General features: G+C 48.6%; 1 protein-coding gene across 1 annotated transcript; it reads left to right on the forward strand.

Moving 5' to 3' along the window:
• The first annotated feature begins 426 nt into the window (after nucleotides 1-426).
• On the forward strand, nucleotides 427-6577 carry LOC136469163 (uncharacterized). Its single transcript, XM_066467469.1, has 3 exons — nucleotides 427-491; nucleotides 850-1274; nucleotides 6534-6577. Exons 1-3 carry the CDS (start codon nucleotides 427-429, stop codon nucleotides 6575-6577), a joined length of 534 nt encoding a protein of 177 aa, XP_066323566.1.
• The last annotated feature ends 7681 nt before the right edge of the window (nucleotides 6578-14258 follow it).

Consider the following 14258-nt stretch of genomic DNA (forward strand, 5'->3'; position numbering starts at 1 on the left):
GCACACCTGGACGAGCACCTGGTGAGCAGGTCCATGGCCATCGTCGAACACCTGGACGAGCACACCCGAACCGCCCCCTCCCGGCAGCGCCCGAGGACGCACGACGCCGGCTGCGCGCGCAATTCCATCGAACGCCTCGCGATCGTGGGCGAAGCATCAGCCCGGGTGCCGCAGCCCGACGCGGAGCAGCCAGTTGCCGGTCTCGACGACGAGCGGGAACCCGTGGCTCCGCAGCTTGTCCGCGGCCTCCCGGAGGCGCCCGCGCTCCGCGAAGGCGGCCACCATCGCGCGCGCGGCCTACTGCGGCATGGGCAGGTTCCCCCGCGCGACGAATAAGGTGACGGCCGTGGCGTAGAGACGCATGAGGTGCCGGAGGTCCGGGCGGGCGGACAGGCGGTGGAGTCCGCGACGGACGGGAGCGACGCGATGGCGTCGTCCGAGGCCGGGGGCGGTGGGGACAACGGAGGACGAGGAGGGAGCGGGGTCGGGAGGTGAGAAGGACGTGGTGGCACTGGTGGAGAGAGGTAGGGGCCTGGAGAGGAGGAGAAGGAAGCGGCGGACATGGCGATGGCCGGGACGAGCAGCGCGGCGGCAGAAGAAGCGAGCAGAGAGCGACGGTTCGGGCGGTGACCAGAGCTTCACCTTGGGCTGGCTCGGGCCTGGCTCCATGAGAACGACCGATTTGTGCGTTCCCCTGGCCAGGCTACAACAGTACGTATGGCCAGGCTCTAGCCCACTCACACACAACCAAACATGTTAAAATTGACTTAAGACTGTCTCCAACGACGAAGACCTAAACGTGAGACCTATTCGGTAGATTGGGTCACGCACAGTAGAATGGATAGGCAGACAAAACTCCCGTTTTCCAACCGAGGACGCAAACCTCTGCCCCGGCGAGCTCGGCCCCGGCGCACTCCGCCCCGGCGAGCTCGGCCCCGGCGCGCTCCGCCCCGGCGCGGGCGAGCTTGGCCCCGGCGCGCTCCGTCCCGGCGCGGGCGAGCTCCGTCCCGGCGCGGGCGAGCTCCGCCCCGGCGAGCTCGGCCCCGGCGCGGGCGAGCTCCGCCCCGGCGACGGTCGTCCCCGAGCTCCGCCCCGGCTCTGGTCGTCCCCGAGCTCGTGGTGGTGGGACCCGCCGGAGGAGACGCAAGCGCGGGCGAGCTCCGCCCCGGCGAGCTCGGCCCCGGCGCGGGCGAGCTTGGCCCCGGCGCGCTCCGTCCCGGCGCGGGCGAGCTCGGCCCTGGCGACGGTCGTCCCCGAGCTCCGCCCCTGCTCCGGTCGTCCCCGAGCTCGTGGTGGTGGGACCCGCCGGAGGAGACGCAAAGGAACGAGAGAGGACGCAAATTTGCGTCCCGTGTTTCGTCGGAGGCAAAATGGCTGCCGTGTTTGGGTAGTCCGTTGGAGGATGATTTTTCTACGTAAAAGCACTGTGCGCTACCTAAAATGCGGATGTGTCGCGGTTTGGGTAGTCTGTTGGAGACAGTCTAAGGAGCTAGGCTATGGATAACCAAACACACCCTATCGTCTAAGCCCATACAGGCACGTAGCCGACCAGGGCCAATTCATCATGTCTTTCTCTGTCGACCGATCCAACGCCCGCATTAGCACAACACTCACTTTTAAGTCTCCCTCCCTCCCTCCACTCTTAAGTCTAAAAAAAAAATAGCACGCAGAATCGGTGTGTTCGCTTCTCGTTGAAGCAGCGTTTAGGCGTTCCTCCTCAAAAATTTCCACGGTATCTCATCGAATGTTTGACATATACATGGAGTATTAAATATAGACTAAAAAATAACTAATTGTACAGATTGTGATTACTTTGCAATACGAATTTTTTAAGCCTAATTAGTTCATGATTTGACAATAAAGTGCTACAATAACACATGTGCCAGTGACGGATTAATTAGGCTTAGTAAATTCGCCACACGGTTTACTGACAGATTCTATAATTTATTTTTTTTATTAGTATCCGAACACCCCATGCGACACCCCATGTAACACCTGATGTGACACCCCAAAATTATATAACCAGGAACTAAATAAGGCCTTAGTTTGCAGCAACAATTTTCTCCCCGTACCACCATAAGGCGGTGTTTGGATCTTGTGACTAAAATTTAGTAGGTGTGTCGGGAAGATGTTGCATGGGGTGTTCGGATACTAATAAAAAAACAAATTACATAATCCGTCAATACTCCATGAGACGAATTTTTAAGCCTAATTAATCCGTCATTAGCATATATATGGAATTTTTAAGCCTAATTAATCCGTCATTAGCATATATTTACTGTAGCACCACATTATCAAATCATGGACTAATTAGGCTTAAAAGATTCGTCTCACAAACTAAATTAGTTTCGTAATTAGTCTATATTTAATCGCCTTGTTCGCTTGTTGGTTTCAGCCAGCCCAAACCAGCCAGCCAACAGTGTTTTCCTCTCACAATAAACCAGCACCAGCCAGCCCAAACCAGCCCAGAAACCAACCAGCGAACAGGCCGAATACTCAATGCATGTATCTAAACATTCGATGGGACAACGACTAAAATTTATGAGGAGCAACCAAACACCACCTAATTGTACAACCATCTCAAATGAACAACCCCAATAAAGTTAGCTTCTAGCTACATAGGCATCACAGTATTTCCAATTGTGGAACTACTCTAAAGGCCTCACTAGCCCAGACAAACTTTACTTCGCTGAAAAGTCAGGCTGAAAAGTATTGTTCGTTGATTTATTATGAGAGAAAAATATTGTACCATAGATGATAAGCCAGGCTGATAATTTCAAGCAAACATAGGCTGATAATTTCAAGCAAACAGGGCCGTATACGGTGTAATGGTGCCCCATCTTTTATGCCCACAATTCCATGAACGACTACCATTTTCATACGACCTTTCACATATGGTTGGAGTGACCTTCGGTGCCATATCACACGAGGTAGTGATTTCACAAGAGGTTGAGTAAAATGCATCAATAGTCTCTAAATTTGGTAATGAGTGTCATCAAGGTCTAGACTCCCAAAATGCACATCCACATATATGTCTAGACATACGTTATGTCACGGGTCTAGACCCGTTTGCTAACATGGTACACGTTGGCACCAGCAAGGGCTAGACCGCACCTTTGCCACGCCTCGTCTATGTGTCTAGCGCTCCTCGTCTATGTGTCTAGCGCTCGTGTGCCCGCCGAAGCCGGCCACACACCCTCAACCACTGCCGACTAGGTCCACCCAATCGCACCCCTGACCACAACAAATATTGCTTGAGCCTGGTCGCGCTCGCGCAAAATTGGACAACGACTGAGGCCGTGGAGGCGCTGGGCCCCGGCGGCGACAGTGCAAACGACTCCCTCTCCATGGTTGCTCAGGGTTGTCAGACATGGGCAAGCTCACCACCCCATCATCGCCATCGGTGTGGGTAGCTAGGAGGAGATCTAAGTGCATCTCTAGGAGGGCATTGCGGCGCCATCGATCGTGATTACGGTTAGCACCTCTAGCTGCCCTCGTCGTCTTTTCTTGGACTCTACAATGCCACCAACTACTACCTACTCCTATGCAACTGGCTGACCTCACCCTCTCTTCCTCCATGGCGATGCATAGCTCGCGTTGCATGACCACATGTCGTCGTTGTATCTTCCTCCTTTGGACAATGTCACACCAACGATGGTGGTGCCCAGGGGCAATGACAATGTGGAAGCCGAGGTTGGCACTTGGCACGCTCGGGTTGGGGCTATGTTGATGGTCAAGCACCAAGGTGGGCTCCTAGAGGTCGCTAGCATCGGAGAACTTGCCAGCGGCGAGCCCCTGTTGCTGGTGGAGAGAACTAGCCAGATTGCTTGCCAACGAAGACCATGAGGAGCAGTGGCACGCATGCGTGCTCTCGTCATGGACGAAACCAAAGAGCACCCCCCAGCGAGCACATCCATGGGAGTCGAAACCAAGCTCGATGGGCACCCTATTTTGTATTGCTCGGCTTGTCATTACTATGGGCCTGGATACCCTCACCACTAAGAAAAACACCTAATCGAGACGGGGTGGGACGAACAAGCTACACGAGAGTCCCAAACCGAGGAGGGTTTCTCAGCAACTTGGCAGGCAAGGTATAAACTAGATATACTTAAAAGACAATCAATGTGTAAAAGATCCATTCAGATTCGACCGTTATTCCTTGTAACAAACTAGGAAACAACCAGATCCATTCAAGATGTAAGAAAAATGGCACCTAACTAGGGCCATTAGTGATTTTGGTAATTGAGTGACAGCATGATTGTGGGGGTATGGCCCCTAAAACATGGGCTGCGACCCCAGGGGTGGCCCGGCCCATAAGGTTAAGGCGTGCACGGCGCTGCTCGGCGTGCACCGCAAGACATTGTATAGTACCAAATAGGCTACTTTACTTGTAACCCTACCTCCTCCAGAGTATATAAGGAGAGGTAGGGGTCCCCTAGCAGATAGGATCTATCAAATCGGATCTACATACAGATCAATACAATACACCAAAGACACAGGACTGTCGATGCGGGACCCACAGGATACCCCGCAAGGGAGAGAGAAGATCTAGTCTAACTAGGATTCTTCCCATGTGATCTTAGTAGTAGTACTATTCAGTAATCCTACTAGGAACTCTCATTGTAAACCGACTAGGACTCTGGCCTCCTGACTATATAAAGGAGGGCAGGGCTCCTAGGGAAGAGAACAACAATTGTACGATACTTCATAATCAATCCAACGCAGAGGCTAACGCCGACTGGACGTAGGGCTGTTACTCGACCACGGTCGAGGGCCTGAACCAGGATAAATCGAATGTCCCTTGCGTTCACCGTCGAGTTCCGCATACGCTGAAGCCCGAACAATACTGCCCCGGGGACCCCCGTGGCAGGCTATCGGTGGTAAAACATCGACAGCTGGCGCGCCAGGTAGGGGTTCTCGGCACTTTGCGTTCGAGAGCTCGGTGGACCTCAAAATCAAGATTCGTCGCACCGCCGTATTCACGTTCAGCATCGGCATCAATTCGTGAGAGCACGAGACCTCTTCGTCAACATCTACTCCGACTTCGTCAACTCAGCGAGATCCCAGTAGAAGCACGACTGTATCACGTTCCTACTACACGCCAACCAGCATCAAACATGACTGATACAAGTACAAGTCGGACTGCAACTCAGACTCCATCACAACTCAGCTATATGCGGATTCAAGTCCAACTCCGACACAAGAAGAGTCCTACTCCCACACAAAGCCGACAACGTGTGTGCCAATTATGAAGCAACATATCCAAGAGATATACAAGCTATGAGATTGGACAGAAAAGGATAACGACATGCAAGTCAGTCAGGATATACGGAATTAATGGATCAACCCGTGCATACACGCGCACACCCCCGTCTCCAAGTCAACTTCGTATACGAATACATCACGGACATGCAAGAAGCTAACAAAGGAAGCAAGCAAGCAAAGCCAAAGGTGTTGGTGCATTGATTTATACATACGACATACTCATACGAGAGAAGGTCAAGAAATACAAGCTATACGGTCAATAAAGAGAAGACCACCTACAGCAAGCCGACGAGTCACGAGCAAGCAACCAAATTCTGGGAACCCGGCAACACGTTCCGAGTTGTTTCGAGTACTCGACATGATAGTCACTCGTTTGGTTAAACTCATCAGCAAACAACTCGGACGAGCTGTCCGACGACTTCATCATGCTGTTCGACTACATCAAGCAAGTTGTCGACCCCGCCTCCATCAGCTCGGATGCTACGCCAACAACTCGGCTGCAAACTGACTACTTGCCACACCGACCGACTACCCGGCTGCGGTGGTCAACAACGCAGCCACGAACCAAGCTAAGTCACGTCTCATTTTTTATATATTCCGGATATTATTCATATGCCTCTGTGGCCATATCATCTTCCCTTAACGGCTGTTAATTTTCTCGAATAGTAAGCCTTAATTCGTGAAGCTTGTTTTCTCGAATGGATGGTCACGTCAATGAACCTCTGAACCATACGGATGGTCACGCCAAAGAACCTCTGAACCATATGGGTGGTCACATCAATGAACCTCTGAACCATACGCGAGATTCAAGTGCTTAAACGTAACAGGCTACTACCCAGGAAATTAACTGACCTAGCAAGGGAAGACAAAAAAAATCATCATGCGAGCAAACATAGTGCTCTAAGTAAAATCATCATGCAAGCAAACATAGTGCTCTAGGTCTTCTCTTAACGGTCACCGAATTCCTCAGGTAGAACACGCCTTAATCCATGAAGCTTGTCTACTCACATGGACGGTCACGAACCGAGTGCCAGGCTCACATGGTCACGTCATGAACCTCTGAACCATACGCCAGAGATTCAAGTACTTAAACGTAATAGGACACTAACTGAGGAATTTGCATGGCCTAGCAAGAGCAAGACGCAAAAAGTTTATATGCATTTCATAATGCAGGGGCCCGCCCCTGATTGATTATTCAAATATGGGACATGCTCCCCACTTCATATCCGGAATGTCATTTACAACATATTTTTATGTTTAACATGCAGGGGAGCTACATCGGTACCATGAGATCAGGAAAGCACGCTCCTGAGAGCTAGTCCAAAAACAACCCGGATTGATAAAAAAAGAACCCCGACAAGGTGCGGCAAGGACCAAGACAAGATCAGAAAGAACCCGGATTGAAGAAAAACAACCCAGATAAGTTGGGAACAGAAATCAAGACAAGAAAGAACCCGGATTGATAAAAAAAGAACCCCGACAAGGTGCAGCAAGAACCAGGACAAGATCAGAAAGAATCCGGATTGAAGAAAAACAACCCAGATAAGTTGGGAATAGAAATCAAGACAAGAAAGAACCCGGATTGATCAGAAACAACCGCGAAGAGGTGCTGCAAGTAACAAGACAAATTCAGAAAGAACCCAGATTGATCAGAAAACAACCCGGATAAGGTACATACAAGTTCAGAAAGAACCTGGACGAAGTGCAAACAACTTGGAAGAGGTACATCAAGAACCAGAGAAGTCTAGAAACAACCCAGTTTGATAAAAAAGAACCCCGACAAGGTGCGGCAAGTACCAAGACAGATTCAGAAAGAACCCGGATCGATCATAAAACAACCCCGAAGAGGTGCTACAAGTACCAAGACAAATTTAGAAATAACCCGAATTGATCAGAAAACAACCCGGATAAGGTACATACAAGTTCAGAAAGAACCTGGACGAAGTGCAAACAACCTGAAAGAGGTACATCAAGAACCAGAGAAGTCCAGAAATGACCTGGATGAATAAAAACAACTCGGAAGGGCATCACGGCTCAGTCAAATCAGAAAACAACCCGGATAAGGTACATATAAGTTCAGAAAGAACCTGGACGAAGTGCAAATAACCTGGAAGAGGTACATCAAGAACCAGAGAAGTCTAGAAATGACTTGGATGAATAAAAACAACTCGGAAGAGCATCACGGCTTAGTCAAACACTAAGCTCGGGGGCTCGGCATTCGCTTCAACTACGCCCGGGGACTCGAATTCAAGGATGAAAGACCAAGAATACAAGTACTCAAGACTACAACAAAGACAACACATCAAGACCCTTCATCTGATTTCTATTCTAAAGAAAAGTACTCGGAGAAGGCTCGGGGACTGCGGGATACATAACCCCAAAAATTTTTTACCACAATTGCTGCAGAGATGAGCCAAGAAGAATTAGAAATACCGGCTAAAAAGCCCAGCATCATCGCACCACCAAAAGAAGCCGACGTCAAGCAAATCGACTTGGGCACTGGCGATACCTCCAAGACAGCAACCATCAGTGCTCACCTCTCGGCAAAATAGGAACTCGCGCTCACCAACTTTCTTCGGGACAACAAAGATATCTTCGCTTGGAAGCCGGCCGACATGCCAGGTGTCCCAAGAGAGTTGGCTGAGCACAGAATTGATGTTAATGAAAGCTCCAAGCCTGTAAAACAACGGCTACGACGATTCTCACCCGACAAAAAGGCAGCGATTAAAAAGGAAATCACAAAACTGATGGCAGCCGGATTCATCAGAGAAATCCTTCATCCAGACTGGCTAGCAAACCCAGTCCTTGTGCAGAAGAAGAACACGAACGAGTGGCGCATGTGCGTCGACTACACAGATCTCAACAAACATTGCCCAAAAGATCCGTTCGGGCTACCACGCATTGACCAGATAGTTGACTCAACAGCAGGGTCTGCACTATTATCCTTTCTCGATTGCTATTCAGGGTATCACCAGATCGCATTAAAAGAACAAGACTAGAGCAAGACGTCTTTCATTACTCCGTTCGGTGCTTACTGTTATAAGACCATGTCGTTTGGACTAAAGAACGCTGGCGCCACATACCAAAGAGCTATCCAAACTTGCCTTGGGGATCAAATCGGTGAAAATGTGGAGGCATACGTGGATGATGTAGTGGTGAAAACAAAGAACCCAGACACTCTGATTGAAGATTTAAAGCAAACCTTCGAAAACTTGAAGAGATGAAGATGGAAGTTGAACCCAAATAAATGTGTATTCGGAGTTCCCTTAGGACAACTACTCAGATTTTTGGTCAGTCAGCGCGGGATTGAAGCCAGCACCAAGCAAATTCGAGCTATAACAGAAATGGGCCCACCTAGAAACATCAAAGATGTGCAAAAGCTAACGGGCTGCATGGCGGCACTCAATCGTTTCATTTCAAGGCTCGGTGAAAAAGGACTACCTTTCTTTAAACTACTAAAAAAGACAGATAAGTTCGAATGGACAGAAGAAGCCAATGAAGCTTTCAAGAAACTTAAGGCATACCTCACATCCTCACCAATTCTCACACCCCCAAGGAAAGACGAAGATATAATGCTATACATTGCGACGACTACTGCTGTGGTCAGCACGGCAATAGTCGTAGAAAGAGAAGAAGAAGGACGCGTGTATAAAGTACAACGACCCATATACTACATTAGCGAAGTATTATCCGAATCAAAAATAAGGTACCCACATGTGCAAAAACTACTCTACGCCCTATTGATCACTTCACGCAAGCTTCGCCACTATTTTGAAAGCCACCAGATCACAGTGGTGACAGACTTCCCGCTCGGAGACATCTTACACAACAGAGATGCGACGGGACGCATATCAAAGTGGGCAGTTGAACTCGGAGCTCTTAACATCGATTTCACCCCGCGAAAAGCAATCAAATCTCAAGCCCTTGCCGATTTTGTGGCCGAGTGGACATACATTCAACAGCCTTTATCAGATACAATCCTTGACCACTGGAAGATGTACTTTGATGGGTCACTCAAACTAGGCGGAGCCGGTGCAGGCGTTCTCCTCATTTCTCTAGAAGGAAAACAACTCAAGTACGTCCTTCAGATATTATGGCAAGCTACAAATAACGAAGCAGAATATGAAGCCCTCATCTACGGGCTACGAGTGGCAATTACCCTCAGAATAAAGAGATTACTCGTATACGGCGATTCAGCAGTAGTCATCAACCAAGTCAACAAAGATTGGGATTGCACCAAAGAAAACATGGGTGCTTACTGTGCTGAAATACGGAAACTTGAAAAACATTTCCAAGGATTAGAAATTCTACACGTCCTGCGCGATTCCAACATTGCAGCAGATGTCCTCGCCAAGCTCGGATCAGACAGAGCGAAGGTTCCACCCGGCGTATTCATAGAAGAGCTATCAGTTCCCTCTATCAAACAACCCGGTGAAACAACCCATAAAATTCAGGCTAAAGGCGTTCAGATCTTGGTAATCAACACTTCATGGAGCCAAGTTTTCATCGACTATATCAAAGAAAATAAATTGCAAGCAGATAAAGCAGAAGCCACCCAAGTTGTTCGTAGAAGCAAAAATTACGTTCTAGTAGGAGATAGACTTTACAGAAGAGCAGCATCATCAGGAGTACTCCTAAAATATGTCTCATTTGAAGAAGGCAAAGAGATCCTAGACGAAATACACTCAGGTTGCTGTGGAAATCATGCCGCTTCAAAAACACTGGTTGGCAAAGCATTTCGCACCGGATTCTTCTGGCCAACCGCTTTGAAAGACGCAGAAGAACTTGTCAGAAAATGCAAAGGTTGCCAAATGTTTGCAAGACAAGCCCATGTGCCAGCTCACAATCTTATCTGCATCCCACCCGCTTGGCCTTTTTCCTGCTGGGGGCTGGATCAAGTAGGACCTCTGAAGAAAGCAAAAGGCGGCTTCAAGTACATCTTTGTAGCAATCGACAAGTTCACCAAGTGGATTGAATACAAACCACTCGCGAAATACAGCGCAACCAAAGCAGTCGAGTTCATCCAAGACATTATGCACCGCTTCGGCATGCCCAATCGAATCATCACAAATCTAGGCTCCCCCTTCACAGCTACAGAATTCAAAAGCTGGGCACAAGACTGTGGTTTCAGTATAGACTACGCGTCTGTTGCACATCCAGAAGCCAACGGACAAGTAGAAAGGGCTAATAGACTCATACTAGCCGGATTAAAACCAAGGTTATACGAAGAACTAGTGGACTATGGGTCCAAATGGATTGAAGAATTACCTAAAGTAGTATGGGGGCTACGAACTCAAATAAGCAGAGCAACAGGCTACTCACCCTTCTTCCTAGTTTACGGGTCAGAAGCCGTACTGCCTGCCGATTTGATCTGGACATCACTAAAGATAGAACAATACGATGAAGGAGAAGCAGAACACACAAGAAGATTAGAACTTGACAGCTCAGAAGAAGTCAGAGTAAACGCTACCCTCCAATCTGCCAGATACCTACAAGGTTTAAGACGACACTACAACAAGAGTACCCATCCTCGATCATTACAAGTCAAAGACTTAGTGCTAAGAAGGATACAAAAAACTGATGGACGACATAAACTACTCAGTCCATGGGAAGGTCCTTTTATTGTCTCAAAAGTCATCGGATCAGGAACGTACAAGTTAATGACTGAAGATGAGAAAGAAGTCAGTAATACATGGCACATCAGCCAACTGAGAAGATTCTACGCATGAAAACAACTCAAATGAGAGTACATGTACAAAACACAAGAGATCAACGTTCATGACCTATAAAGATGTTGTCCCTCGACAAAATGTGTATTATGGCTTAATCAATAAAGATGGTTTTTGACAATATGTCTTATGATGGCTAAACCCCGAGTTGTTTCCAAAAAGAGCAAAATGGCTGAAACATGCCTGAGCCTACCGGCCGAGAGCAAAATAGCTGAAAAGATGCTTGAGCCCGCCGACGAGGGTAGCTAATAAGCTAACACCCGAACCAAAGAGCAAAATGGCTGAAACACGCCTGAGCCTACCGGCCGAGAGCAAAATAGCTGAAAAGATGCTTGAGCCCTCCGATGAGGGTAGCTAAAAGCTAACACCCGAAACAAAAAACAAAATGGATAAAAACATGCCTGAGCATCCCGGACGAGAGCAAAATAGCTGAAAAGATGCTTGAGCCCGCTGATGAGGGTAGCTAATAAGCTAACACCCGAACCAAAGAGCAAAATGGCTGAAACACGCCTGAGCCTACCGGCCGAGAGCAAAATAGCTGAAAAGATGCTTGAGCCCGCCGATGAGGGTAGCTAAAAGCTAACACCCGAAACAAAAAGCAAAATGGCTGAAAACATGCCTGAGCATCCCGGCCGAGAGCAAAATAGCTGAAAAGACGCTTGAGCCCGCCGATGAGGGTAGCTAAAAGCTAACACCCGAAACAAAAAGCAAAATGGCTGAAAACATGCCTGAGCATCCCGGCCGAGAGCAAAATAGCTGAAAAGACGCTTGAGCCCGCCGATGAGGGTAGCTAAAAGCTAACACCTAAAACTAGTCGACCGAAATTAAGCTTAAAAAGACCCTCCAACTCTTCGTTCCGAAAAGCAAGAGGCTCGGGGGGCTACATCCAGATAGGAATACTTTTTCCTCAGAAAAGCACAAGCGCCACTCAAGAAAGCACTCGGGTGCCGAAGTTTGTCAAGGCAACATTCTATGCCGAGTCGTTTTACATAGCGCAGACGAAAGGTTGTCAACACAAAGATCTACATCTAGCAAGTCATAGCGCGGACAAAGCACTCGACGGATCACAAAAGAGGAAGAAAAGAAAAGTACTCGACAAATCAAGGGATTTCGTCAGGATAACGCACAGAGTTGTTTACAGGGCAGAGACGAAAACGGGACAAAGTACTCAGCAAGTCAAGTAACTCCGACCACACCCGGGCAAAGAATACATCAACGAAAATAAAGAATCTTCATTTGAAGAGGAGTGTAATATTACAAGAGGCTGGTCAATTGGATCAGGCATTGTCATTAGGAAGGGAAATATCAATATTAAGACTGTCTACAACCCTACTGGCTAAACCTTCGACCTCAGGCTCCATCCTCTCAACAGCATCAAGGTATTCTTGGCTATCAGCTTCCTCTGCTATCTTGGACAGAGGCGCCTCTGGAGCAAGGACCCGGACCTGGGCCAGCACATTCTTGGTACATACTTGAGCGCACTTCTTCGCGAACTCTTGGAAACGAGTCGGAATCCGAGGAATGAACTGAGCCCAAGATTGCCCATCATCCGCTGGAGTCCGGAGAACATCAGCTACTGAACAAAAGGATTTCCACAAAACATTCCAATTTTCAGTAGCCGTCGCTAGCTTCCTAGACAAGTCTTCAATAGTTTTTTGGGCCTGCACAAGATCTTTATCAGCTCCACGCCTGATCAACTTAGCAAGTGCAAGTTCTTCTTCAGCATGAGTAATTACCTCCTCAGCCTTGTTATGACTTGTACGAACAAGAGTCTTCATTTCATCAATGCCCTCCGAGAGCTTTTTTCCTTCAACTCGGAGAGCTGGACAAGACACCAAACAACGAGTCAGTAGGAGGGAAAGGTTGAATACTAAAAGAAACAAAGAGAACCCGGAATACCTTTACATTCTTTCTTCACGGCTTCCAAGCTCTTCATGGCCTCCGAGTTCTTTGAAGCCTCCCGGATAGCAGCATCTTTCTGTTTCTCCAACTCCTGGGCAACAGTGTCTCTCTGTTTCTCTACCTCTACCACCCGGGCACGGAGAGCCTTTTCCTCTTTTTGATGCGACTTACGCTCAGTCTCCAACTCAGCCCGGAGGAGGTCAAGGTCAGTCTGCAGAGAACTTACCTCGGAGGACAACTTCTTCTCGGTTTCAGACGAAAAGAAGAAGCCGGTATGGTCACGAGAGAAAGTCTAAACAATTAAAGATAGAGAAAAATAAGGCGTAAGGACGAAGGCAAAACAAATGGCCTAAGAAAGAATCTCATAAAAACTTACGTGAAGCTTCTCCCCGAAAGAAGTCGCAGAGAACGCCAAGCTCCCCCAGGCTGCGGTCAGCTCCGATAGCCGATGGGTGGCATCGAACTATTGCACCACGTCATCGGTAAAAGAGGGACCGCCGGAAGCGAGAGAAGGGGAAGGAGAGGCCGGCTGGGGCAAAGAAGGAACGACCAAAGCAACCTCCCGGGAAGCCGAAGCCAATCCCTCAGAAGGACCCAACGCGACGGCCACAGTCACCTCCGGGGCAGCCAAGTCCGTAACTTCGCCAGGTAGCTCCGAAGCCCCCACAGCAACTTCACCAACAGTATGTTGCGAGTCCTGAGGCTTGGAACTCAATGGCACGGCAGAAGGCTGAGAAGAAGTCAACGAAGAAACGAGAGAAGACGAAAGACTGAAAATTGATAAAAGAAATCACCAATGAGAACTAGAAGAAGGAAGACAGAAGCAAAAGGATGAAACCAGAATCTACTCACCGGCCACTTTCTTCTTCGTGAAGCCAAAAGAAGGCCTCGCAGGGGGGACCACGACGGTGAAAACGTCCCCGCCACCCGACGACGGAAGCGGGATAGCAGATATCGGAGCCACGGAAGAAGCCAGGGCTGGAGCCATGGAAGAACTCTGCACTGGAGGAGCGGTAGAGCTCGGTACCGAGGCTACCAAAGAACTCGACACCGGAGCTTCAGAAGAAGTCGGCGCGGGAGCCTCAGAAGAACTCGTACCCGACGTCCGGTTACTTCAAAAAGTTCAAGACTAAAAGTCAAGACAAAGAAGAGAAATTCAATGCAACAGGAATATGAAAACAGCTCACCACCGCATGATGAGGGGTACTTCATCATCCTCCTCTCCCTCAACCAAGGAAACCAGAGCACCTGCTGAGAAAAGAATAAAAAGTACTCGTTTCAAGAGAAAAACAGGAAAACAAAGGAACAAAGAGTATTAAATGTGCTCACCTAAGAGCATGCTAGCAACAACTAGAGTACCTG

The sequence above is a fragment of the Miscanthus floridulus genome, chromosome 8 (assembly GCF_019320115.1).
Source record: "Miscanthus floridulus cultivar M001 chromosome 8, ASM1932011v1, whole genome shotgun sequence".
Lineage (NCBI taxonomy): Eukaryota > Viridiplantae > Streptophyta > Magnoliopsida > Poales > Poaceae > Miscanthus > Miscanthus floridulus.